This window comes from Pseudorca crassidens, chromosome 2 (assembly GCF_039906515.1).
Source record: "Pseudorca crassidens isolate mPseCra1 chromosome 2, mPseCra1.hap1, whole genome shotgun sequence".
Classification (NCBI taxonomy): Eukaryota; Metazoa; Chordata; class Mammalia; order Artiodactyla; family Delphinidae; genus Pseudorca; species Pseudorca crassidens.
Window position 1 is genome coordinate 136,979,239 of NC_090297.1, and position 27,350 is coordinate 137,006,588.

At 42.0% G+C, this 27,350-nt stretch overlaps 1 protein-coding gene and 1 long non-coding RNA gene across 2 annotated transcripts in view; one reads left to right on the forward strand and one right to left on the reverse strand.

Annotated features, from left to right (window-relative positions):
* LOC137219779 (uncharacterized) overlaps nucleotides 1–27,350 on the forward strand; it is a 152,184-nt gene that overhangs the window by 10,104 nt on the left and 114,730 nt on the right. The window lies entirely within an intron of this gene.
* RGSL1 (regulator of G protein signaling like 1) lies at nucleotides 15,002–26,856 on the reverse strand. The gene is given in 7 exon segments (XM_067726581.1): nucleotides 15,002–15,537; nucleotides 15,540–15,674; nucleotides 15,677–16,419; nucleotides 18,392–18,711; nucleotides 19,991–20,065; nucleotides 23,925–24,007; nucleotides 26,844–26,856. Coding segments are annotated over 7 exon segments (1,629 nt in total). The 3' UTR covers nucleotides 15,002–15,277.

Sequence of the window (27,350 nt, forward strand, 5' to 3'; positions counted from 1 at the left end):
GATACAAGATTAACATGCAGAAATCTGTTGCATTTCTTTACACTAATAATGAAATATCAGAAAGAGAAAGTAAAAAAAAAAAAAAAAAATCCCTTTCAAAATCGCATCAAAAAAAAAAAATACTTAGGAATAAACCTGACCAAGGAGGTGAAAGACCTATGTGCTGAGAACTATAAAACAATGATAAAGGAAACTGAAGATGACACAAATAAATGGAAAGATATCCTATGCTCTTGGACTGGAACATTTCATATTGTTAAAAAGACCATACTACCCAAAGCAATCTACAGGTTTAATGTGATCCTTATCAAATTACCCATGACATTTTTCACAGAATTAGAACGAGTAATCCTAAAATTTATATGGAAGCATAAAAGATCCAGAATTGCCAAGGAAATCCTGAGGAAAAAGAACAAAGCTGGAGACATAACCCTCCCAGACTTCAGACAAAACTACAGAGCTACAGCAATCAAAACACTGTGGTATTGGCACAGAAAACAGACATATGGATCAATGGGTAAGACAGAGAGCCCAACACACCTATGATCAATTAATCTTCAACAAACGAGGCAAGAATATGCAATGGAGAAAAGACAGTCTCTTCAGCAAGTGGGGAAAACCTGGACAGCCACATGTAAATCAATGAAGTGAGAACACTCCCTCACAACATACACAAAAATAAACTCAAAATGGCTTTAGACTTAGATATAAGACATGATACTGTAAAACTCCTAGAAGAGAACATAGGCAAAACATTCTCTGACATAAATCATAGTAAAGTTTTCTTAGGTCAGTCTCCCATGGCAACAGAAGTGAAAGCAAAAATAAACAAATGGGACCTAATTGAACTTATAAGCCTTTGCACAGCAAAGGAAACCATAAACGAAACAAAAAGATAACCTGTGGACTGGGAGAAAATATTTGCAAATGTGTCGAACAACAAGGGCTTAATTTCCAAAATATACAAACAGTTCATACAATTCAATAGCAAAAGAACAAACAACCCAATCAAAAAATGGACATTTCACCAAAAGAAGACATGCAGATGGCCAATAGGTATATGAAAAGATGCTCAACATTGCTAATTATTAGAGAAATGCAAATTGAAACTACAGTGAAGTATCACCTCACATGGTCAGAATAGCCATCATTAAAAAGTCTACAAATAACAAATGCTGGAGAGGGTGTAGAGAAAAGGGAACCCTCCTTTGCTGTTGGTGAGAATGTAAATTGGTACACCTACTATGAAAAACAGTATGGAGGTTCCTTAAAAAGCTAAAAATAGAGCTGCCATATGATCCAGCAACCCCACTCCTGGGCATATAGAAAACTATAATTTCAAAAGATACATGCACCCCAACGTTCATAGCAGCACTATTTACAATAGCCAAGACATTGAAGCAACTTAAATGTCCATTGACAGATGAATTGATAAAGAAGATGTAGGGTGTGTGTGTGTGTGTATGTGTGTGTGTGTATGTATATGTATGTATATACATATATATATATACATACATATACATACACAATGGAATATTACTCAGCCACAAAAAGAATGAAATAATGCCATTTGCAGCAACATGGATGAACCTAGAGACTATCATGTTAAATGAAGTAAATCAGAAAGAGAACGACAAATACCATATGGTATCACTTATATGTGGAATCTAAAATATGATAAAAATGCACTTATTTACAAAGCAGAAACAGACTCAGAGACATGGAAAACAAAGTTACGTTTACCAAAGGCGAAAGGAGGTGGAGGAGGGATGAATTAGGAGTTTGGGTTTAGCAGATACAAACTATATAAAATAGATAAACAACAAACTCGTACTGTATAGCTCAGGGAACTATATTCAATATCCTGTAATAAACTGTAATGGAAAAGAATATGAAAAAGAACATATATATAATATATATATAACTGAATTGATCTGCTGTACACCAGAAACTAACACAACATTATAACTCAACTATACTTCGATAAAGAATTAAAAAACAAAAACAAATTTTCTAACAGCAACATTAAAAACATAAAAAGATGAAATTAATTTTAATGAGATATTTAACTCAATATGCCCACATATCATTTCAATATGTAATTAATATAAAAGTTATAAATGAAGTATTTTTTTTTTAATAAATGAAGTACTTTAGATTCCATCTTTCATACTAAGTCTACAAACTACAATGTTTTGTGGTTTTTTTTGACCGTGCGTCAGGACTTGTGGGGTCTTAGTTCCCCGACCAGAGATTGAACCCGGGCCCACCGCAGTGAAAGCACCGAGTCTTAACCACTGTACTGCCAGGGAAGTCCCACCAGCATTATGTTTAACATGTACAGTGCATCTCATTTCAGAAGAGCCATATTACATGCTCAATAGCTACATGTAGTTAGTGGCTGCTATATTGATATACACAGATTTAGACAGTATAGAATGACATGTTGAGTGAATTTTAGTTTTAGTGAAAGGAACAGTTCATGGTGGAGGTAGAGGTTTCTTCAGAAATGGCATCTAGACAGCTAAACTATAAACTTAATGGTTGTAGGCTTTTAGTATGGTGCTTTCCAAAAGCATCTTTTAATTTACTTCCTTTCTGTTTGGGAGGGGCACCATTATCATCATCATCATCAAAAAATGATTACAACTCACCTTGTTGCTAGGCAGAAATACACCCCAGGAAGGGAGAAAGCCAGAGGTAGGTGCTTGAGCAGAACTACACAGGGAGTGGGTCCATGGAATCAGAACAAGGTCAGAGCCCATTTGTTTATGTGCCAAACTTTCATCTTATTTCAAGTAGGGGTTACTAAGCCTTGGGGTTTGTCACTAACTTACCAAAACAAAGCTCATGAGAGATGGAAAACAACATTCTCATTTCTTAGTTTGAAAGGACATATTTGCTTTATTTCTCCTGGCACACCAGCTCATAATTTTCCTCTTTGAAATTTCCTATAATGGGAGTTTTATACCTCATTGCATAACCATGACTTAGGTTTCACAGTTCATATAATAGATTTCAGTTACTTTTGGTGATCACATTTCAACAGCTTCAAATTTCTTTTTCTTCTAGAAACTTTTGGCAAGGTGGAAGCACATACTCATCTTACCTCTGTTATACCTATTTCTTCCCTTATGACTATGGTATTAACTCACACCCGTGGCTGAGGAGAGAACTCAAGGACCCAGAGTCTGTTTCTCCATAGATCAGTCCTCTTCCAAACCAGAATCTGCATCCCCAAATCAGGAGTTAACGTTTGTGCCCTCTTGTGCAGGATTCTTAACTCTGCAATTTGGGAACCCCACTGTAAATTTCAAAATTCCCTGTGGGAGATACATCTATCTCCCCACTGAATATCCTTGCTCCCCTCCCACAATGTAGGGTGTTGTTGGGAAGTTGCCACCTAGCCAGGGACCATGTTACCTGCGTGTTCAGTGACTGAGTCTGGGCCAGTGGAATGTGTGTGGAAGTGATGTACACCACTTCAAGACGTGGCCCATAGAAACCTCTCTCCTCATTCTTCACCCTTTCTTTCTCCGTATCTGCTGGCTGAATACAGAAGATTGTGAGGCACTAGAGGACAAAGTTACAAGATGGGAAGAGTCTGGCTTCTGAAGGACCAGGTGAAAGGCTGCCTACTAACTACAAGTGTTGGCATTTAATTTTATGAATGTGGGAGAAATAACCTTCTGTTGTGTTAAGCCAATATGATTTAAGGGTTTATCTGTTTTAAATCAGGTAATGAATCTACATTGTCTACCAGGCCTCTAACAGGCCCACTGAGGGCTCATGTAAATGCAACTCTTGGCCATCACCTTTGATGTAAACTACCTGAAGGGTTAAGTTGATTACTCCCATCCAACTCCCTCCTCTGCCTCCAGTATCCCAAAGTCTAGAATTCTCACATACCCTGTCCAAGCCACTGCTTCTGGGGCCCAGGAAAGTGAATTCACAAAGGTGCCTTATGATTTTGGATAAGGAGCACAATATCTTGGTGGTCCTGAAGCTTCTCATTCTCATTAGGACCTCTGCTTCATTTTGGATACAATCTTCCAATAACAGGGCCACACATCTTAATGAGATACGGTGTTTCTCATCACTGACCAGTGCTTCACCCCAAACTAATACCACCTAATTGGTTTCCTATTGCTATGCCACAAATTAACATAAAATTAGGAGCTTAAACAACACAAATTTATTATCTCACAGTTTCCATGGGTCAGGAATCCAATATGGGTTAGTTGAGTCCTCTGCTCAAACTCTCACCAAGCTGATATCAAGGTGTTGTCTGGCTCAGGATCCTCTTGCAAGCTCACTGGCTGTTGCCTAAATTCAGCTCCTTGCTGTTCTAGGACTGAAGCTCCCATTTCTTGCTGGCTGTTAGTGGTTGCCCACAGTTCCTTGCCATGTGGCCCTCAGTGGAGTTCACAGCATGGCTGTTTGCGTTCTTCCAGGCCAACTGGAGTACATCTCCTAGATGATTCACCTGACTAGGTCAGACCCATTCAGGACAATCTTCTTTTTCACTAATTCATAACGCAACTGATTAGTAACTAATCATGTGAGTGATATTCCATTATATTCTCTGGTCCCACTCACACTCAAGGGGAGGGTACAGAGTATGTATACCAGGGACAGGAATCTTGGGGGCCATCTAGAATTCTGCTTACCAGACCATCCAATCCTCCTTTTTGTTCATTACTGTAAGTTGCAATACAATTGTGCACATCTTTGTATCTTTCTCATTATTATATTGCTAATACCTTCACAGTACCTGGAAAATAGTAGCTATTTTAGGATTTTTTAAATGAATTAATTAATCATTTGGTCATCTTGATTGAATTTGGAAGACCTCCTTAATGTATTACCTGCAAATTTACAAATTAATCTCCGTTGTATGTGCACTTTTGTGAAATTCAGTTGTAAATTTTTTTCTCTTGTCATTGTTCCAAATATCTGGGAGTAAATTCTGTTTAAGGCTTATGGCCTCCTGTGCAAGTACTCCACTGGTGTTTCAGATAGGGTCCCAACAGAAAATTGATGGCAACCCAAGTTGGGATAGTTCAAGGAAGGTTTGATAAAGGTTCTTACATAGACATGGGTACGGTGTAAGGACACCACAAGGAATAGTTGAGTAACCGTTGGAGCTATTACTACCTCTAGGCCCCAGGGGACATGGGATGAGCGAAGTTCCTGGGTATGTGCAAGTACAGTGTTGTGGGTTGCAAGATGGCCCCTAAGAAGATACTTCCAAGTCCTAATCCCAGAACCTGTGAACATGACCTTATTTGGCAAATGGGTCTTTGTAGATATAAGTAAGGATCTTGAGGTGAGATCATCCTGGATTTAGGGTGAGCTCTAAACCAATGACAGATGAGCTTATAAGAGAAAGGCGGAGGGATTTTTGAGACACAGAGGCACACAGGAGCAATGTGAAGGTGGAGGCAGAGCTTGGAGTGATGTATCTACAAACTAAGGAACACTGAGGATTTCCAGCAGCCATCAGAAGCTAGGAGAGAAGCATGGCACAGAGCCTCCTAGAGCCTCCGGAAGGAACCAGTACTGCCTACACCTTGATGTTGGACTTCGGCATCCATAACTGTGAGAGCATAAATTCCTGTTGTTTTAAGCCACCACGTTTGTGGTCATTTGTTGTGGCAGCCTGGGAAACTAATACTGATGGTGTTGTGGTGGCAGGGTACAGCCAGCCTGAGGTGACCCCAGAGATAGTAGCTAAGACAATACTACCCTAATCTCACTATTCTTTCCATCCTCCTGCTGGGGCTAGTCATTGGCCAAGTGCTGCCCGAAGCCAAAGGATAAGGGGGCTCAATGATGTGTTACAGACCAGGGCAGTCTCCTGGGAGAGGGAGAAGGGTGGAGGTGAAAGATGGATTTGGAGGGGCAAATTGAAAATATACGGCACATCTCTTTTTAGGTTATGGTAGGGTAACCATAGATCCTGATTTGCCTGGAGTAGTTTGGTGTTTACCTGTTGTTTCAGTGGAAGAGTTAATTTTGCATCTTTTCTCTCTTGTGTCCAAGTTTAAATAATAAATTATATAGTCACATTAATTATAGGTTAAAATCCAATTGGATCATTATTCAAATGGAGATAAAATCTGCTGTAGGGTATGTTAAGTAAAGCAAGTCACACCCATCAAGATGTCCTCTCTCTTGATTGCTCTATGGTCCTAGCCATTCTTGACAGGTGTAAGGAGAAAATTTAAGACTTTCTGAAGTTAACAAGAACACAACTGTCTCCAAAACCTGGATCATATGCCCCATATTTTCTGCATTTAACTTTTTTCACTGCATCTTGGAGATCTTTTAAGACACAGATCTCCCCTATTCCTTTTCACTAGTTCATAGTACCCCACAATTTATTTACCCATTCCCCTACTGGTGAACATTTATTATTTAAAGTTATCTATGGGGACTTCCCTTGTGGCACAGTGGTTAAGAATCCACCTGCCAATGCAGGGGACACAGGTTCTGTCCCTGGTCCGGGAAGATCCCACATGCCATGGAACAACTAAGCCCATGCTCCACAACTACTGAGCCCGCGCTCTAGAGCCCGCGAGCCACAACTACTGAGCCTGCATGCCACAACTACTGAATCCTGCATGCCTAGAGGCTGTGCTATGCAACAAGAGAAGCCACCGCGATGAAAAGCCCACGCACCGCAACAAAGAGTAGCCCCTGCTTGCTGCAACTAGAGAAAGCCAGCACAGCAATGCAGACCCAATGCAGCCAAAAATAAATAAATAAAAACAAATTAATTTATAAAAAATAAATAAAGCTACCTATGGACACAGTGCTTCAGTGACTATTCTTGTACATGTTTTTTGTATAGATATGTGAGTATTTCTAGAATAGACACTGTGAAAGAGTTCTTAGCTACAGGCAAGAATCCATTCTGGCTAGTTTAAGGGAAAGAAATTTATTAAAATAGATGTTAGTTCACAGAATCATTAGGAAGGCTGGAGAAAGGCTCCAGGTTAAGTTTGAAGGACCAATGCCCAGGACTTCACTGTCAGATGGGTTTAGGTTTTTGCTTCTGGCACTGACCTCAGAACTACAGGGCAAACCAGCTTGGTGATGAGCAGAGGCTGCCGTCTTTGCCACTACTCTTGTTACAGAATAGAGACCCCATGCAGATTCAGTTTTCTTACATTGCTCAATTCTCAGTTGAAATCTTAAGTGGGTGTGTCTAACTGGTCACATGCCTGTACCCTAGCTGGCTACAAGGGAGGTCAGGGGTTAAAAACAGAAATCTATCAGGAAGGCAGGCCTGACAATGTGGAAACTGATGAAAGTGTTGGGAGTCTATTTCAAAGATGTTGTTAGGTTCACATGACAAATGTCCACTGCAGGTAGCAGGAAGTGGAATTGTTTGCGTGAAGGATATATGCACTTTAAATTCTGGCACACCAAAAGTCTGCCAGGCTGACTTCAAGGAAATGTAGACCAATTCATATTTCCACCTACAGTGTATGATATTCCTTTTCCCCTAATCTTCTCCGGCAGTGGATAATATTGTTTCTTCAAAACTTGTGACAATTTTTGGCAATCTGATGGTGATAAAAAGATCCTACTTTATTTAAATCTGTTTTTCTCAAAATTGTTTAGGTTAACATTTTTTAAAATATTTTTTTGATGACTAATAAGAACCTGCTGTATAAAAAATAAAATAAAATTCAAAAAACTTAATTTTTTATTTGTGTTTTGAACAGCTCTATTTCAGTCTGCCTATTTATTTATTTCTGGCCGTGTTGGGTCTTCGTTGCTGCGCACGGGCTTTCTCTAGCTGCAGTGAGCGGGGGCTACTCTTCGTTGCGGTACACAGGCTTCCCATTGTGGTGGCTTCTCTTGTTGCGGAGCATGGCCTCTAGGCACGCGGGCTTCAGTAGTTGTGTCACTAGGGCTCAGTGGTTGTGGCTCGTGGGCTCTAGAGCGCAGGCTCAGTAGTTGTGGTGCATGGGCTTAGTTGCTCCACAGCATGTGGGATCTTCCCAGACCAAGGATCAAACCCACGTCACCTGCATTGGCAGGTGGATTCTTAACCAATGTGCCACCAGGGAAGTCCTTAGGTTAACATATTTTTAATCTTTATTAATCATTTGCTCTTCTTCTGAGTCATAGTTACTTATATATCCTACTATTTTTTAGTACTAAGTTGTGTTTTTGTTTGCCTATTAATGTTTTGTCTATATAATCTGGGTATTGATTTTGAGTGTATGTTACATATATTGTGCTATACGATAGGAGTTTGTTGTTTATTTATTTTATATATAGTATTGAATAGTTTGTATCTGCTAAACCCAAACTCCTAATTTATCCCTCCTCCACCTCCTTTCCCCTTTGGTAAACATAACTTTGTATTCCATGTCTCTGAGTCTGTTTCTGCTTTCTAAATAAGTTCATTTTTATCACATTTTAGATTCCACATATAAGTGATATTGTATGGTATTTGTCTTTCTCTTTCTGACTTAACTTCATTTAACATGATACTCTCTAGGTTCATCCATGTTGCTGCAAATGGCATTATTTCATTCTTTTTGTGGCTGAGTAATATTCCATTGTATATATATATATACCACATCTTCTATATCCATTCATCTGTCAATGGATGTTTAAGTTTCTTCCATGTCTTGACTGTTGTAAATAGTGCTACTATGAACGTTGGGGTGCATGTATCCTTTCAAATTATAGTTTTCTCCAGATATATGCCCAGGGGTGGGGTTGCTAGATCATATGGCAACTCTATTTTTAGCTTTTTTTTTTATGTTTAGACTATAATCTTTATTTTTTTAACATCTTTATTGGGGTATAATTGCTTTACAATGGTGTGTTAGTTTCTGCTTTATAACAAAGTGAATCAGTTATACATATACATATGTTCCCATATCTCTTCCCTCTTGCGTCTCCCTCCCTCCCACCCTCCCTATCCCACCCCTCCAGGCAGTCACAAAGAACCGAGCTGATCTCCCTGTGCTATGCGGCTATCTACCTTACGTTTGGTAGTATATATATGTCCACTAGCTATCTACCTTACGTTTGGTAGTATATATATGTCCACTAGCTATCTACCTTACGTTTGGTAGTGTATATATGTCCATGCCTCTCTCTCGCTTTGTCACAGCTTACCCTTCTACCTCCCCATATCCTCAAGTCCATTCTCTAGTAGGTCTGTGTCTTTATTCCTGTCTTACGCCTAGGTTCTTCATGACATTATTTTTTTCTTAAATTCCATATATATGTGTTAGCATACGGTATTTGTCTTTCTCTTTCTGACTTGCTTCACTCTGTATGACAGACTTTAGGTCTATCCACCACATTACAAATAGCTCAATTTCGTTTCTTTTTATGGCTGAGTAATATTCCATTGTATATATGTGCCACATCTTCTTTATCCATTCATCTGATGATGGACACTTAGGTTGTTTTCATCTCTGGGCTATTGTAAATAGAGCTGCAATGAACATTTTGGTACATGACTCTTTTTGAATTATGGTTTTCTCAGGGTGTATGCCCAGGAGTGGGATTGCTGGGTCATATGGTAATTCTATTTGTAGTTTTTTAAGGAACCTCCATACTGTTCTCCATAGTGGCTGTACCAATTCACATCCCCACCAGCAGTGCAAGAGTGTTCCCTTTTCTCCACACCCTCTCCAGCATTTATTGTCTAGATTTTTTGATGATGGCCATTCTGACTGGTGTGAGATGATATCTCATTATAGTTTTGATTTGCATTTCTCTAATGATTAATGATGTTGAGCATTCTTTCATGTGTTTGTTGGCAGTCTGTATATCTTCTTTGGAGAAATAAAGACCCCAAATAGCCGAATCAATCTTGAGAACGAAAAACGGAGCTGGAGGAATCAGGCTCCCTGACTTCAGACTATACTACAAAGCTTCAGTAATCAAGACAGTATGGTACTGGCACAAAAACAGAAAGATAGATCAATGGAACAGGTTAGAAAGCCCAGAGATAAACCCATGCACATATGGTCACCTTATCTTTGATAAAGGAGGCAGGAATGTACAGTGGAGAAAGGACAGCCTCTTCAATAAGTGGTGCTGGGAAAACTGGACAGGTACATGTAAAAGTATGAGATTAGATCACTCCCTAACACCATACACAAAAATAAGCTCAAAATGGATTAAAGACCTAAATGTAAGGCCAGACACTATCAAACTCTTAGAGGAAAACATAGGCAGAACACTCTATGACATAAATCACAGCAAGATCCTTTTTGACCCACCTCCTAGAGAAATGGAAATAAAAACAAAAATAAACAAATGGCACCTAATGAAACTTCAGAGCTTTTGCACAGCAAAGGAAACCATAAACAAGACCAAAAGACAACCCTCAGAATGGGAGAAAATATTTGCAAATGAAGCAACTGACAAAGGATTAATCTCCAAAATTTATAAGCAGCTCATGCAGCTCAATAACCATAAAACAAACAACCCAATCCAAAAATGGGCAGAAGACCTAAATAAAATTTGAACTATTTTTCTTTTTCTTCTTTTTAAAAATTTATTTATTTATTTATTGCTGCTTTGGGTCTTCATTGCTGGGTGCGGGCTTTCCCTAGTTGCAGCGAGCGGGGGCTACTCTTCATTATGGTGCACAGGCTTCTCATTGCAGTGGCCTCTCTTGTTGTGGAGCATGGGATCTAAGGCACGCGGGCTTCAGTAGTTGTTGCACGCAGGCTCAGTAGTTGTCGCCCATGGGCTCTAGAGCTCAGGCTCAGTAGTTGTGGCACACAGGCTTAGTTGCTCCGTGGTATGTGGGATCTTCCTTGACCAGGGATCAAACCCGTGTCCCCTGCATTGGCAGGCGGATTCTTAACCACTGTGCCACCAGGGAAGTCCCTATATTTTATTTTTCTGTAATTCTTTTTTGTTAGAATGTATTAGTGTTTCCTTCAGAACTGTGTTTGTCCATCACTTGGTAAACCTTCTTGGCCTCTCCACAGAACAGTGTGTAAAGAGCTAGATAGTAAATATTTTAGTCTGCGTGGGCCACAGACCAAACGGTCTCTGTTGCAATGATCCAACTGTGTAGTCAGAGCACATGACAACATGTAAACAGATGGGCATAGCTGTGTTTCAATAAAACTTTATTTATGGACACTGAAATTTGAATTTCTTATAATACCCATGTGGCATGATGAATTCTTCTTTTGATATTTTTCTACCATTTAAAAAATGTAAAACCACTCTTAGCTCACTGATTATTCAAATACAGGAGGTAAGCTGGATTTGGCTCCCGGACTGACGTTTGCTGACTCTGCTGTAGACTGGGAGAATCTGGACACTGGCTCCAAACTTGTCAGGAAACAGCAGTGGGACCTTAGACCCTGCTCTATCATCTGTACAATGAGAGGGGAGGCTGAGGGAACCTCGAGGGCTTCGTCCTATTCTAAGGTTCTATGGTTCTGATTAAGGGTTGTAAGAGGTGAACATTTGTGTACTACCACTCGCCAGACACTATACACACAGTGTCTTTCTTTGAGGGAGCCATTATGATCCCCATTGTACTGATGAGGAGACAAGGATCAAAGGGGCCCGGCAGCCTTCTGCTTAAGATCAAATGATTTGAAAGTGGAGAAGCTAGAATTCAAATTCACTGCTGTCTGCTCTCCTCACTAAAACTCAATGTCCTTGGTATCTTTTACTTTCTTTCCAAAAGAAACTTTTTATTGTTGTAAAATATATATAGCATGAATTTGCCATTTTAACCATTTTTAAGTGTACAATTCAGTGGCGTTAATTACATGCATCATTATGCAACAATCACCACCGTCTATTTCCAAAACCTTTTATCACCCCAAATGGAAACTCTGTACTAATTAAGAAACAACTCCCCATTTTCCTTTCCCCCAGCCTCTGGTAACTATGAATCTATTTTCCATTAGATTTTATTTAATTAAGGAAATTTTAGTTAAATTTCTTGTCATCCTACTTGGTCTCCGATCAGTATCTATGAAACTGCATACCCCAGACATCTTCAGCACCATCTCTCAATCTTCCCCTCTTTGGTTAGAAGCAAGAGCAGACTTTAAGTCTGATGCTCTGTCTTCCAGGTTCACACCCTTTTCTCTCTACTTATTTACCTTTTACAGTATAGTATTCTCAACATAAGTATAAACTTATTGAATTCACATATATAATAACAAAATATGATTTTGTCCCAATTCTCTAGAATTAGGACAAATTCTAGAGTAATTTCCTCTATTCCACGTGGACTCTGTTTCCACATCAGTGAGTCAAAAGTCAGGATATAGACATATTAGCTGGCATGCTCTAAGCATTCAACAAAAGCTGATTGTATAATTGGAGGATGGTTGAACAGGTGGATGAAAATCAGAGTTCTCACTGAGACAGGTGTCTCAGACCAGAAAAGATTGTGGAAAAGCCCAAAGAAGGGTCATCTCCAACTAGGACTGATCGATTCAACAAATGTCTGTTGACATTTGACTATCTATCAGCCCTACTGAGAACTAAACACTGCACTGCCAGTAGTTTTCTAGATGCTGTGGAGACAGTAGTGACGAATCAGATGAAAACTTCTGCCCTCATAGGGAGAAGGAAAATAAGCAAATTAAGTTAAATATATATGTATTTATATATACATATATATAACACAATATATATAACATACATAACTTATATTTAGTGTATTTATTTGAAATATAGTACAAGTATATTATATGTGTATATGATAGATGTACATTGTATATACAAATGCATACATGTGCATTGTAAGGATTATACATGTATTATACATGAATGCACGCAAAGTGTATGTATGTATGTATGGAAGGATGGATGCATTGATCCAGATCGCGTAAGTGCTAAGGAGAAAAGTAAAATGGAGATAGGGTTGAAGTTTTATATCAAGTGGGCAGGGAAGGCCTCATGAGATGACTTGAGTAAAGACCTGAGGGAGTGGGGGACTCAGCCGTGCAGGAATCTGCATGTTACACACAGCAGGAGCAGCACAACCGAGCTAGGGGTGTGTCTGGCTTAGCCAATGTGATGAGCACAGAGGCAGAGGAAGATGAAGCCAGAGAGGAGAGGCAGAGGACAGATAGTGTAGACCCTGTTGGTTTTAGCAAGGGCTTTGGTTTTTACTGGAGACAGCCATCTCTTTTCAAGGTCCTCACTGACTTTACTTACTTTCAGTTAAATTACACAGTTTATGTTCCGGCAGAATCACTGTGGCCACACTGGAAATGAACCTGCTGAGGGCCAAAAGCAGACGCAGAGGCATCAGGTAGGAGGCCGCTGTAGTGATCCAGGCGAGTTTGGACAGGGCTTGGATGAGAGTGGTTGTAACAGGTGAGGGGAAGAATACCAGACTCTGGATATATTTTTAAGGTTGAACCAGCTGGATTCACTGGTAGACTAGATGTGAGTATGAGACAAAGAGGAGAGTCATAGATGATATCCAGATTTTTAATCTTAGAAACTTTGATAGTCCAGCATTATCGATAACACAAATACCTTCAATATCTTTGCTGAAGACCAAAGGCCTAGAGAGGGAGCTTTACTGTGTGGACTTGCTGATCCAGAAAGCACAGCCTATCTAAGCCTTTAGCCCCAAATGCCTCTACAAAGGGTGGGGAAGGGAGGGGAGGGAGGACTTCTCTGGAGCTTCTACTACTCGAGAACTGTGCAAACAGCTTTGGCTGTGGACCCACTGGACTAATCTCATCCTTACACTGCCCAGATGTGCAACCCTGGATAATTAAGGTGCATTAGAAATCGTGCTGGATTTAGAGCCAGAGACTCCTGAGTTCTAACCCTGATTCCTCCGCTAGTCTGCTGCATGCCTTTGGGATAATCCACACACCCTCTCTAAGTCTCATTTTCCTCAGTTGCGTAGTAGTGTCAATAATACTACCCTCTCTGCTGCTTGGAGGTGCTAAGAAGCCCAAAGGAGGTAGTGAGTGTGCTTATCAGGTAAATATGTTATAATGCACCAAATAGCTTTTTTTTTTTTTTTTTTTTCTTTTGCGGTATGCGGGCCTGTCATTGTTGTGGCCTCTCCCGTTGCAGAGCACAGGCTCCGGACGCGCAGGCCCAGCGGCCATGGCTCACAGGCCCAGCCGCTCTGCGGCATGTGGGATCTTCCCAGACCGGGGCACGAACCCGTGTCCCCTGCATCGGCAGGCGGACTCTCAACCACTGCGCCACCAGGGAAGCCCCCCAAATAGCTTTTTGTTTATAGCCATTGCCCTCCAGATCCACTCTCTACCCTTCTTCACCCTGCTTGTGCCTGGGGAAATTAACCTGTATGGGCACATTAACACACTCCCTTGACCTCTCATTGGATATATCCGGAGCTGGTAGGAAAAGGGAAACAAAAGGTGGAGAGTGAGCTTGGAATACCTATTCCCCCCGATCCTTCCAGACGTCCCTCTACTGACAGTCACAGCTCCTGACCAGTGCTCCACTCTACACAGCTCTTTATCCCCTGGTTCTGGTAACTGCTCCCTCTCTTCCACTCTTCAGGCCTAAGAGTGATGAAGGTGGCCCACCCTTACTGGCCCTGGGGTATTGCACGGGGTATCCACTGTGGTTTCCCTACCCTCCTTTGTAAGTAGTGCCTTTTTATTAAGCTCTTATCTGTTACCCAATTTGGCTCCACCATTTGTTTTCTGCCAAGATCTTGACTTACAATCATCAAACTATTACTTCCTGTGTCTCCAGGATAGTCCCATGCTTTTATCTAATGTTTGGGGATAAGAATAAACCCTCCCGGGCTTCCCTGGTGGCGCAGTGGTCGAGAGTCCGCCTGCCGATGCAGGGGACACGGTTTCGTGCCCCGGTCCGGGAGGATCCCACATGCCGTGGAGCGGCTGGGCCCGTGAGCCATGGCCGCTGAGCCTGCGCGTCCGGAGCCTGTGCTCCGCAACGGGAGAGGCCACAGGGGTGAGAGGCCCGCGTACCGCAAAATAATAATAATAATAATAATAATAAAGAATAAACCCTCTCATTTGGCCATTTCCGTGACGGCTAGTCTAGGAAACGGAGACCCTGTATTTCAGTACATGAGGTTTAGAACAGAGTTCTTAAAACTTCCCTCAATAGAACAGTCCGAGGTTCACAGTTTTGGGTGACTCCGTATAAGGGGGAATTGAAGACCACTCCTCCGCCTCCATCCTACTTTGGAGTTTTGCCTGCTTCTTGGGAATTTATATAACTTGCTCCTAAGTGATCAACGAGTGCTTCAATATGGAAAGTGTTGTGTGGGTAGTTATATCATTAAGTTAGCCAGGATAGATGACCAGATAGGATTTTTGGTCAGTCTTGACCTAATCTTCCAGATACCAACCCATTTCTGTGAGGCATGGCCTACATTGCAGATCTCCTTCTGGGCTCTGGGAATCCAGAGGTTCACATCCCCAGATGGCAGCAGCTCCTTCAGGCCTTTGATGGTTTGGGATTTTAGTGGTAGGCGTAGACCAATCTGCTCATTAAGGCAGAGCTCACAGATCCGGTTGCCCAGCATGTGCCCAGGAAGGCTTTCCCAGTCTTCCTGTTACTCATCAGGACACTGAGGAAATCGTGCAGGTCCTGCCATAGGTCCAGGAGTTGGACCTCCACTTTCAAATTTTGCTTCTTCAGGTGGTCCCAAATGGGACTCCCTGCAAGGCATCAGCACACAAGGCCCAGTGGGTGTACCCCAAGGAGAGGTTTTGCTCCACGGCCTTCTTAATTGTCTTGTGGGGGGAGTAATTGATGATGGGGGTGACAGTCCTCAGGTGGGTAAAGAATGATGTCTCAAAGAGGCCCTCCATGTGGAGGTGGCTCTTGGCTTTGTTCTTCACATTGGACTTCTTGGCACAGAGAATATCCTCTTCCTGGAAACTGATAATTCTCTCCTTTAAAGAGGTCTCTTTCGGGGAAGGCATTTGTATAACCAACTTGCCTTGAGGAAACAGCTCCTGGGGGAGCAAAGTGTTGGTATCTGGGTTGGTATTCACTTCCAGAGACCAAGAGCCCTGGTCTGTCAACTGCCACATCTTCCTCTTGGCCTTCCCGCTCGAGTACCGCTTCTGGGGGTGGTGCCCCTTCTTGATGCTCATACTCAGAGGGAGCCCTCCTACGTGGGTATAGCAGATACTGTACAGGCGAGTCTCGTATTCCTGCATCAGAGCCTGGCACGATTCCTCCTTGGCCATGATCGTCTTAGCGTGGGTATAAAAGTTTGGGAGCCAATAGCTCTGGAGTTTGAACAGAGCCACTTTTTGCTTGTGACTCAGGATTTCCCTCCTGGTGGTTGACTGGTTGGGATGCCAGACAGAAAGGTTCAGAAGGGCCTCTGGAAAGAAAGATAAAGGATGAAAATGATGTGGAATGGTGAGGTTTTTGAATTTTTCCAAATGTTTTTGTGTCCTGGGGTGTAGACAGGTCAGATATATAGTGAACATGTTTTTAGGGTTTGTTCAACACTCAGTGACCCCTTACTCTGATTACCTTCCTTCTTCCCCAGAGAAATAATCATTTCGTGGGATTCCTCAAGTTACTTTTCAGACTACTGAAAGTTATTGTAAAGAAAAGCAAGAGGTACGCGAAAACATGTTCAAGAACAGGAAACATGTACCTCTGAATGGGATTTCTCAAAGTTAGATCTGACTGAAGGAAAGAGTTTGGACTGGACAAATTGAAAAACTCCCAACTAGCCCTGATTTTAATGTCATCAATCCTCAGTTGTCTATATGAATAAAGAGGAGTGTGACTAAGCCCAAACAGCGAATCTTCTGGAACACATTTGTATTTGGGTTAGGAACACCTTCTCAGTTAGTAAATAAATACATTTGAATGAATCTGATGTTCTAGAGAAGGGGTTGGCAAACTTTTTTCTGTAAAGAGCCAGTAGTAAGTATTTTATGCTTTGTAACACATATATAGTCTCTGTTGCACAGTCTTCTTCTTTAAGCCTTTAAAAATACAAAAACACTCTTAGCTCCTAGGCCACATGTACTGCATTTGGCCTGTGGACTGTAGTTTGTTCTCAAGAATCCCAATTGAAAAATAAAACAAACCAACTACGAAAATAAAACAAAACATGCCATGCAGGCTTAGAAGTGCAGGAGCTATTCAATTACCCTGTCCCAATTCCCCTTCATTCTTGCCAGCCACCCTTCACTCACAAGTACTATCTCAGGAACAGGCACCTACCAGCTTCAGGACAACTGGTCTCTCTCAAGCCCTTCCCTGTTTAGGGTTGGGGTTCCCACTGATATCCCTGATGGAGAGGGTAGCAGTCTGCAAGGCAAGAGACTGAGGACTATCAGACACTGGATTGATTTTTTCTTATATCTCCCAGGGATTTCACTTCGGATATGCTTTATAATTCTCTCCCAATACATATCAATATATTGAAGGCGGGAGGTGAGTACAATGGGCGATTTGTTACAACATTTTACTCAGTGGGATCTCCGGAATCTTAACGTTCCCTGGTTTCCTTTCTCCTTTGGCTAGTTGAGCTGAGAATCAAGTTGTCAAATCAACCCTAGATGGAAATCTTATTCATTCATTCTTTCAACAGATATTTATTATGTGCCTACTAAGTGCCAGGTACCATTCTAGGTGTTTGGGATACATCCACAAACAGAACAAAAATCCCCGCCCTCAAGGAGCTTATACTCTAGCAGAGGAGAGAGACAATATACAATAAGCATAATAAATACATCCTCTAGTGAGAATGAAAGTTATAAGCATTACAGGAAAAGAGGAAAGGAGGATGTAGGGAGAGCTAGGGCAGGGGTGGATGAGTGGGCATTGGGCCATCAGGGTAGCCTTCAATGAGGAGGTCAGAACTGCCCAGAGACTTGAGGTGAACGGAGGTCCATGTGAATACATGGATGAGGAGCCTTCCATGTATTCAGCAGCGTGAACAGCCAGTGCAAAGCCTTGAACTGGGAATGTGTCCACTATGTCTGAGGAACTGCAGGGAGGCCAATCTGGCTGCAATGAGGGAGCAAGAGAGAAGCAGAAGATGAGGTCAGAAAGGCAATGGCGCCAGGTCTCTAGGACCTGGAAAGGCATTTTAGGGGCGCTGGATTTCACACTGAGATGGGAGCCATTGGTGGTGGTGGTGGGGAGGGTCAGCGAGCAGAGGAGTGACATGAACTAACGGATGTTTTAAAAAGCTCACCCTGGCTGCTGGGAGCAGAGAACAAGAGCAGCAGTGAGGAGACTGATTCAGAGATGATTTCAATAGCCAGGCGAGAAATGATGGTGGCTTAGGCCAGGTGATAACAGTGAAGGTGGTGCTACCTTTGATTCTGAACATATTGTGGGCAATGTGGCCGTCATTAACTCTCTCATGTCTGGCTGCAGTGAGACAAACAGCCCCGCCCATCAGACTCCTGCTCGTTGCTCTTGGTTCCGATTTTTCAGCCTAAGATTTCGCCGCAACACAGCCTGAGCCAACCGTACATCTAAGGCTATGAAGGCAGCCCGTATTTGTACCTTACTGTAGGACTGACAGGCACGGGATGCTGTGCAACCTAGCTGCCCAGGTTTCTCCCCACACACACCCGCCGGCTTACCTCCTTCTGGGGACTGAACGAAACTGATGAACTCCTGACAGAGAATGTAATGGAAACACAAGTTGGTTTTACAGAAGAAAGGTAACCGGTATTTTTCCAACCAGGTCAATAATCCTTTGTACTTTGCAATCTAGAGTCCAAACAAACAAGGAACAGAAAAGAGAAATGGAACTGAATCGCTAAGAAATGCAGCTCAGCAAGGGCAATAAATAACCTCATGCTTGTAGTATTTGGCCCAGAGGAGAGGTGTGTTGATTAAAAATAGTATCTAAGGGAGGCGGAGACTGGGGTTGAGGTTCTCAAAGGACTGATTGGTAGGAAAGGAAAGGCTTGTTTTCTCATCAGAAAAATCTTTCTTATTCCTGGGTGAGGTTGTTTAAGAAAAGGTCAAAGTAAAGAAAAAAAATCTAAGTTTTGCTTGAGAGAAGAGAAGCAGGAGAGATTTTGGTCTGTTGTGTCAAGTCATAACTCTACTCAACTTGCTTCTTTGTAAGCACACTTACAATTTCTCACAAGCTCTCAACCCATATCACCAGCACAACGTGTACAAAAACACACAAACACACATAACATCATTTAGAATACGGGACGGATCCCTGAAGGATCTAACTACCAGAGAAAGGAAATAAAATAAAATTTTAAGTCTTGGGGCTCTCATAAGAAAACCAAATATAAGAATCAAGTGGAGTGTCTTTCTCAGCTCTCCAGATCCCAGAGAAAAATAAAACCTTGTTGTGAGCATGGCTGAGTGAGCTTTCTGATGCCACATGTCACAGGTAGGGCATGAGGAAGCCATTGGTGAGTCCAAGGTCTACAGAGTGGAAAAGGAGAACAGGAAGGGGGGAAAAGGAGAAGAGAGAGACAGTGAACAAGGACAAGGAAAAAACATATAAAGAGAAAAAAAGATTGGGAGAAAGATAGGTCTCATGGTCAAGCAGTCACTAGGAACTGTCGAGTGTCATCTTGACTTGAGCTACACCTTACAATGCAAATAATTGCTGTGTGGCCCATGGGCTGCACTGCCTATCTCACACCCATGGCAAGCATTGCCAATCAATTCTCAGACTCTTTCTGGCTTAGGTATGGCCTCTGAGTTCTTCTCAACACAGTCCTCCAAGCATCTCCTACCCAACGACCACAGTGGACATGAGAGTTTAATCACTTTTGCTAACCATGGACTACAATATAGAGGAAAGCACTCACCAGCAGTTGCTTGCCCAAGTGGTAAAAATGCAAAAAGCAGAAATGTCTACCTGCCTTGATGCTGTTTGTCCTACTTACCTGCTTTATAGTTTCTTCCACAGTCACCCTCAGGAGATCCTATCCCTCTCCCTGTCCGAATCCACACATCAAATTCAGCTGCCTCTTCCCCCACCCCAAACCATACACCATTCAAGAATCATACTCACCAAGTCATGGGGTATTTCTGGCCACAAGCTCCACTATGAATTTTCAAGAGTGTAAAATGGTGTCTGACCAAAGACCTGCAAAAGAAACCTAAGAAACAGCCAAAGGGGTCTAGAGTTTCTCTTCATGAAAATGTCACAGTCCATCTGCAGCCACAGGCAAAGAGAGGTTCCATTGCTTTCCTATATCAAGGGACATTAATTCCTAACTTCATTGCACTGAATCAACTTGCTTTGTGCAAAACAACCAAGAAAGATTAAACTGCAAGATTCATTTACCTTTTGGCTCCATCCTGCCCCGACCTGGGAGTTATCTTGCCTGTGTGCGAAGGCCAAAGCTCACGACATTAAAAGGTATTTATTTTGTGTATTGCATTATTCATTTCTACAGGACTTAGAAAGAGCAAAGGCTTAAAGCCTTTTCATAAAGAGAAATACCTTTGGATTTGCCTAAATTCTTTAACTGGAGAAAGTAGAGAGAACAGAGGATGTGAGGATTAAAGGTACAAATAACTTAGGGGGGCGTTAAGAGTGTCCAAAATTGATAGAAAATTCTAGGCTACTGTCCTCTTTTGTCAAGGAGAAGGGTCTGTGACCTAGGCGGTTTTGAGACTAATGTGAAAGGGCTTCTATGTTTACAGGTAGCTATGCTTAGCAGTCTCACTGTAGGCATCAAAATATCTCAAAGTGCCCCCAAAGTATTTGTGATAAACAAATTTGTGATAAAGCCCAGAGGGGCTAAAGTGAACTCTCAGCACATCACGTCATTCTGACCATCTCCCCGAGACGGGCAGCCCCAAACCTTTGTCAGTCTGCGGCCCCCTCCTTCTCTTCCCTTTGTCCTTGGCTGTATCGATGGAAGGTGATGGTGTTGCCTGCACTTCACAAATATCGGTCTATGAAGGAGACTCAATCCTTAGTGACCCCTCCCTGCTCTGCACTCAGTGTTGGACAAGACACGCCCTGCCTGGCGTGTGAAGTTACCTTTATGGGATGTGCGGTGGGACTGTGAGATCGTGAGATTTTGTGGGAGTAGTGCGTGGGAGCGTTTTCACCATGTGACATTTGTGCCATTCAGGGCCGGAGGCTGATGTGGAAAACACGCCAGGCCTGGAGCCACAGGACCTGGTCACTCTAGGACTGCCCCAGATTTGCCAAGTGATCTTAGGCAAGTCATTTAACTTCTGAGACCCATCTGTAAGGAGGGAGTGATGTTGACCTGACAGGGTGATTATGGACATTAAATGGTAGAAATTTGTAAATTGACAGCAACACTCAACATGAAATACCACTTTCTTCCTAAATAGACCACAGCGACCTAAATGGCCAGGACATTCTCAGGATTCTACTTCCCACATTACGTTCGCCATTTCTATAACATTATTGCGGGCCGCATAATTAAGTTGACAAACTGATTAGCTAAAATGCCTTAAGGTTACTTCTGAAACCTTTCATTAAGACAGTGGCAGATGCTAGAGTATGAGTGCGGATCACCCCCAAACACCTGCTCTTCGAGGCCTTTTCCTCCTTCCCTTTTTTACCATGTCGCTGGTACCACCATCCACCCAGGCACCCACGCCTGCTACCCTGATCCCTCTCTTCTTGTTACCACTTCTCTCTGACATTCAGAGTGATAGGTCCTGTGTTTCGCTTTGTGAAAAATCTCTCCTATTTATCCATCCTCTTCATCGTTTTGCCTTTAGACTCTCATCGCTTCTCACCTAGACTCTTGAAACAATCTCCTGACTAGTTTCCCTGTCTCCACTGTGGCCCCCTGACAGCGCTAGCCATGGCCAGACTTCTGCAGAAATAATTTTCCTAGATGAAAGTCTGATCATGTCACTCCTTTACCTAAACCTCTGATGATTTTCTGTTGCCCTCAGAATGATGTCCAAACTCCTAAGCTCGGCCTACCTACTCTCGGAGGCCTGGCTGTGCAGCCTCATCTCTTGCTATGTCTGCCTCTCACAACTTTTTCTTCAGCCTTAGAGGTTCCCCCAAGGTGCCATAGGACTGTATTCCATGGTGCCTTTACTTACCCTGTCCTGTCCCTAAGGCCTCTGCTTCTCTTGATACTCAACCCCCCCGTCTTTTCCTCTTGCTTCTTTATCCACCCTTCCCTCCCCATCTTCGTCCCCAGACCATTGTCAAATAACTAGTCTTCTTTCCAGGCTTGGCTTGTGTGACCTCTTCACTGGCACCTTTCTGACTCTTCCAGGTAGGAGTGGCCTCTTCCTCCAATGTACCCCACTACCTCCTAGAGACTTCAGTCATGTCACTCACAACCCTTTGCGCACTGGCCTTAAACACTGGTCTCTCACGTTAGACTGGACTTCCTTGAAGACACAGATGGCATCATTAATATCTGTGTCCCCAGGACTAAGCTCAGCGTCTAGCACAAAGTGCCACCCAATAGGTGTTTGTGGAATAATAGTGTTCTTTCCTAGTTTTGTGAAATTTCACCTTTTCACAGGCAGCATCCATGGAAAAAGGTGCACTGAGATGAGCAGCTATTTATAAGGCACCAGCGCTCAGATGTAACCAAATATTTAAACCAAAAAAGAAGCAGGATTAGTGTAGGTTTGGTTTGAAGAATATTTTGATATTTGAGGTTTGTTTTAGTTGCATAGATTGAGAAGATATATAAATTTGGTTTCAGTTAACAACTCAGCAATTACTATCTGCCAAACACTGGGTGAAGGGAGTAGAGCAGAATGAATAATCCATGGTCCTTCTGGAGGAATTCACAACTTCACAATCCAGTGGGGCAGATACACACATATAACACAAGAAAGTTGCAAAGTGCCAAGGGGCACAGAGGCAGGGGGAAATAAGTTCCTATTGGGAGGACCTAGGAACTCCTTAAGCAGAGCAGGATTTAACTAGAGATCTGAAAAATGTTTAAGAGTTTGGTGGGTGAAACTATGGAAACTAAGAACACAGCCAAGGAGAAGCATAGAGGTGGGGAGAATGCCAGGTGTGCTTTGCAAGGGTAGAGCGGCCATCACTGCAGCACTGGGGACCAGCAAAGGGTGTGATGAAAGATAACTGTGTACAGGCAAAGGTGATCAAGGAGGCTGGGGATTTAGGATTTCATTATATCAGTAACTGGAACTCCTGGAGATTTTAGAGCATTTTCTACTTCATGTTTATTTGCTCAAATTGAAATAGTTTTGATTTGGTAAAACTTGATTTTTGAAAAAATGCTGGAGAGGGTGTGGAGAAAAGGGAACCCTCTTGCATTGTTGGTGGGAATGTAAATTGATACAGCCATTTTGAGGAACAGTATGGAGGTTCCTTAAAAAACTAAAAATAGAATTACCATATAACCCAGCAATCCCACTACTGGGCATATACTCAGAGGAAACCATAATTCAAAAAGACACATGCACCCCATGTTCATTGTAGCACTATTTACAATAGCCCGGTCATGGAAGCAACCTAAATGCCTATTGACAGACGAATGGATAAAATAGATGTGGTACATATGTACAATGGAATATTACTCAGCCATAAAAAGGAATGAAATTTTGGGTCATTTGTAGAGACGTGGATGAATCTAGAGACTGTCATACAGAGTGAAGTAAGTCAGAAATAGAAAAACAAATATCATATAGTAACGCATATATATGGAACCTAGAAAAATGGTACAGATGAACCTGTTTGCAGGGCAGAAATAGAGACACAGATGTAGAGAACAAACGTATAGACACCAAGGGAGAAAAGTTGGCTGGGGGTGGTGGTGGTGGTGGTGGGATGAATTGGGATATTGCGATTGACATATATAGACTATTATGTATAAAATGGATAACTAATAAGAACCTGCTGTATAAAAAATAAATAATGTAAAATTTAAAAAAAAAAAGATACTCAGCTCAGTAAGATTCACTCTTCAGCTGTTGATGAAACATTTGGATTTAAGTCTGAGAATGCTTACTAGGAGAGAAAGAAATGTGTTGAAAAAATCAGCAAAGGTTTCATCCTCTAGCAGAATTATAAGATTTGTAGAACCAATCATCTCTATATGGGGAGAAAAAAATCTCTCATAAGCAGGATTGCTTTGAGGATGGGAAAATGAAGCAATTTGAATGGATCATTTCACAAGGGTAAATCTCAGCATGACGATGGCTTTTAGGGTCATCTAACTCAATTTCTCCCCTCTCCAGGACCCTCGTCTGCCACATCGCTCTGCTTAAACACTCCCAGCTGTGGGGAGCTCCTCACCTCACAGGACTGCCCATTCCATTTATGCAGAGAGAAAATAGTTTCGTAAGATCTTTCCTACTGTGAACTGCCTTCCTTTACCTTCTTTCCGTTTGTTGAAACTCTGCCCTCTGAAGCTTGATTGAATTCATCTAAGTCCTCTTTTAATGGACAGAGATCCCATATTTAAAAAGTCATTACAACCTTCTGCCTACCTCCACCCCCTCTGGCTAGTCACTAAGCATTTCTTCAGTAATTCATCACATGGCCTCCTTTCTGTCTGGTTCCCTTCTCATTGCCTGAAGGGGCACCCACAACTCAATCATTCCACATCCTTCCCAGTGAGGAGCATAAGACAACTATTACCCATGTTCTATGTTATATTAGCATGGCCGGAAATGGGGTTAGCTTTCACCATCTTTAATTTGTGCAGTCACTTTTCAGAAATCAAGTCAAATTTCAACTTGTCGGTTTGGGCCCAACATTAAAGCCCCAGAAAGAGGCTTTTTTGAATATATCGATAATGGAACATATTTATTATTTCTCTCAAGCTTGATCATTGTGCTGCCCAAGTTAATCTCAGGAAATAAATGTTGACTGCCTCAAAACCAAGCATAGAGACCACAGGTGGACTAGGTGGCCTCTCTAGGTTCATTCTAATTCACTGCCCCTGCTTTTTAGTGTATAATGTCAACTGGTAAATAGTAAGTTAATTGTTCTATCAATGGCCCAGCATTTTTCCATCATACCTAAAGTGTATAATGAAAGACTTATAGGGCTTCCCTGGTGGCAAAGTGGTTAAGAATCTGCCTGCCAATGCAGGGGACGCTGGTTGAGCCCTGATCCAGGAAGATCCCACATGCCACGGAGCAACTAAGCCCGTGAGACACAACAACTGAGCCTGTGCTCTAGAGCCCATGAGCCACCACTACTGAGCCCACGCGCCGCAACTACTGAAGGCTGCCTGCCTAGAGCCCATGCTCCACAACAAGACAAGCCACTGTATTGAGAAGCCCGTGCACTGCAACAAAGAGTAGCCCCTGCTCACCACAACTAGAGAAAGCCCGTGCACAGCAACGAAGACCCAACGCAGCCAAAAATAAATAAATTTATTTTTTAAAAAAACACTCATAAAATGAGAAACTTAAATATTATACACTAGTCCTATCTCTCAGCTAGCTAAATGTCTGGTGAGAAAAGTACATGGCACTCCACTGGGGTGAAGTTGTAATAACATAAGAAAACTAAACAATCCCCTTCATTACTTTTCCTAATGACACTTTGGTGGTTATTGTCTTCTAATAATAGAAATAGAAATAGAAACCCAGACAATCAAACACGATTGTAACAGAACTGATGCCCGTTCTTGCCCTCTGATCCATAGATGTCTTTTTCTTTTGCTACCTAGTGTTGTAAATATTTATGTGTTTTTTTCTATCGTCCTCCTCCTCAGCCCTCTGCTCATCTTTTTATGAGAATTCCCTGATTTAATTTATCTATTCCCCATGGATAATTTCAAAATCTATGTTCTCAGTCCAGACTTCTTTCTTTGGCTCCAGTTTTAAATATCCAATGAGCTATGGGACATCTCCACATGGACACCCGTCAAGCAGTTTCATCTCAACATTTTCAAAGCTGATCTGATAATTTTCCTTCCCAACCTTCTCCTTTTCCTGTTTTCCCAGTCTCAGTTACTGGAACCACCATCCAGTTGTCTAAACCAGAAACTTGAAAATCATCTTTGATTCCTGTTGCTCTGTTTCTCTCTCTCTCTCTCTCAATACTCCCTTATGCAGTGGAGGAGTATTCCTCAACTGTCTTCCTCAACAGACTGAGCTCCATGAGAGGTGGGACTTTTGTCTTTTCATCTTTATTCCTCTAGACACTAAGAGTGTTTGCACAGTGTCTAAGTTCTGTAAATGTTGAATGAATTGTTCTTTCAAGAAAAGATCTTCAATCATTTGGACTTTTGTTCATTTGTTGTTATTCATAAATCCTGGCATGGATTTGCTGAATAAGATTATTGAGACGATCTGAGTGCAGGAAAGCAAGGTTTTGGATAAATTTCTCAATCGATTGTTTTCTATAGTCACACATACTGTTGGTGACGAGGGGCTTGACTGAGAGCAGTGCTTGGCATTAACAATACAGTCTTCATGGGATGTAGGAACAAGGCTCTCCATATCCTCCACTTCCCTGTCCTATTTCTCCATTCTTGTTTTTCCATTCTCACCTGTTTTGCCTTCAAACTTCATTATAATCTGAGCAGGTTTTCAACATTCGTTCCACACAATAGTGATATTGATGTGGTAACAAAGAAATTGTTGGATAACCCCAAACCTCATGCTAGCCTTCTCCCTGGAGGCGGTATGACACACAATGGGCCAATATGCATTTTAATTCTTCCCTATTAGTTATCCCTCCTAGTTGCCTTAGTTGTCTTATGAATGGGACTCTATCTGATCCTAAAAGATGTGGTGGCATAAAGTGGGTTAAGGGGAGAAAAGAGAAGAAAAACAACTGGTATGAATAACATAAAATCTACATGTGGTGTCCCTGAATGACTCATTCCTGTTAACAACCACGAAGGTGAGTGGTTTGCCTTACTTGGGGGGCTCAAAGCCGCGGAGACATCCCTCTCAGAGACTCACACCAGCATTGCTCATGTGGCCTTGCTCTTCCTGCCACTGCTCCTTATGAATGCACAATGACACCTTCTCCTAGGGGTTCCAGATTCGATACCTCTGGTAGAGACCTCAGTCTGAAAATAAGTCTTTACGTTACCTGATCTTCTGGATTCCCTTAACCATACAGACTCTTCCCATACTTAGGGCTTCAGTCCATACTATTTGGTGTGGTTCGACAGTTTCTTTATAATTGTTGTCTAATTCTAGATCCTGAGTTTAAGTTCTGTCTTTTTAACTTGATTTTATGCTTCGAGGGAGTAGGAATCTGTTCATTCATTCCTCATGTGTCTTTTGGATCCAATATCCTGCTAGAAATTTAACAGGTACACAGTGAATGTTTAATGACTTGTCTCTCAGAGAAGCTGGAAAATTTAACCTAATATCCATGCTGTTTTCCACCCCTTCTCTTCCTTCCCAAATAGTTTCCTCTGGTTGGCTGTGGGTTACTATCCACTGGCTTTGAAAAAAGATTG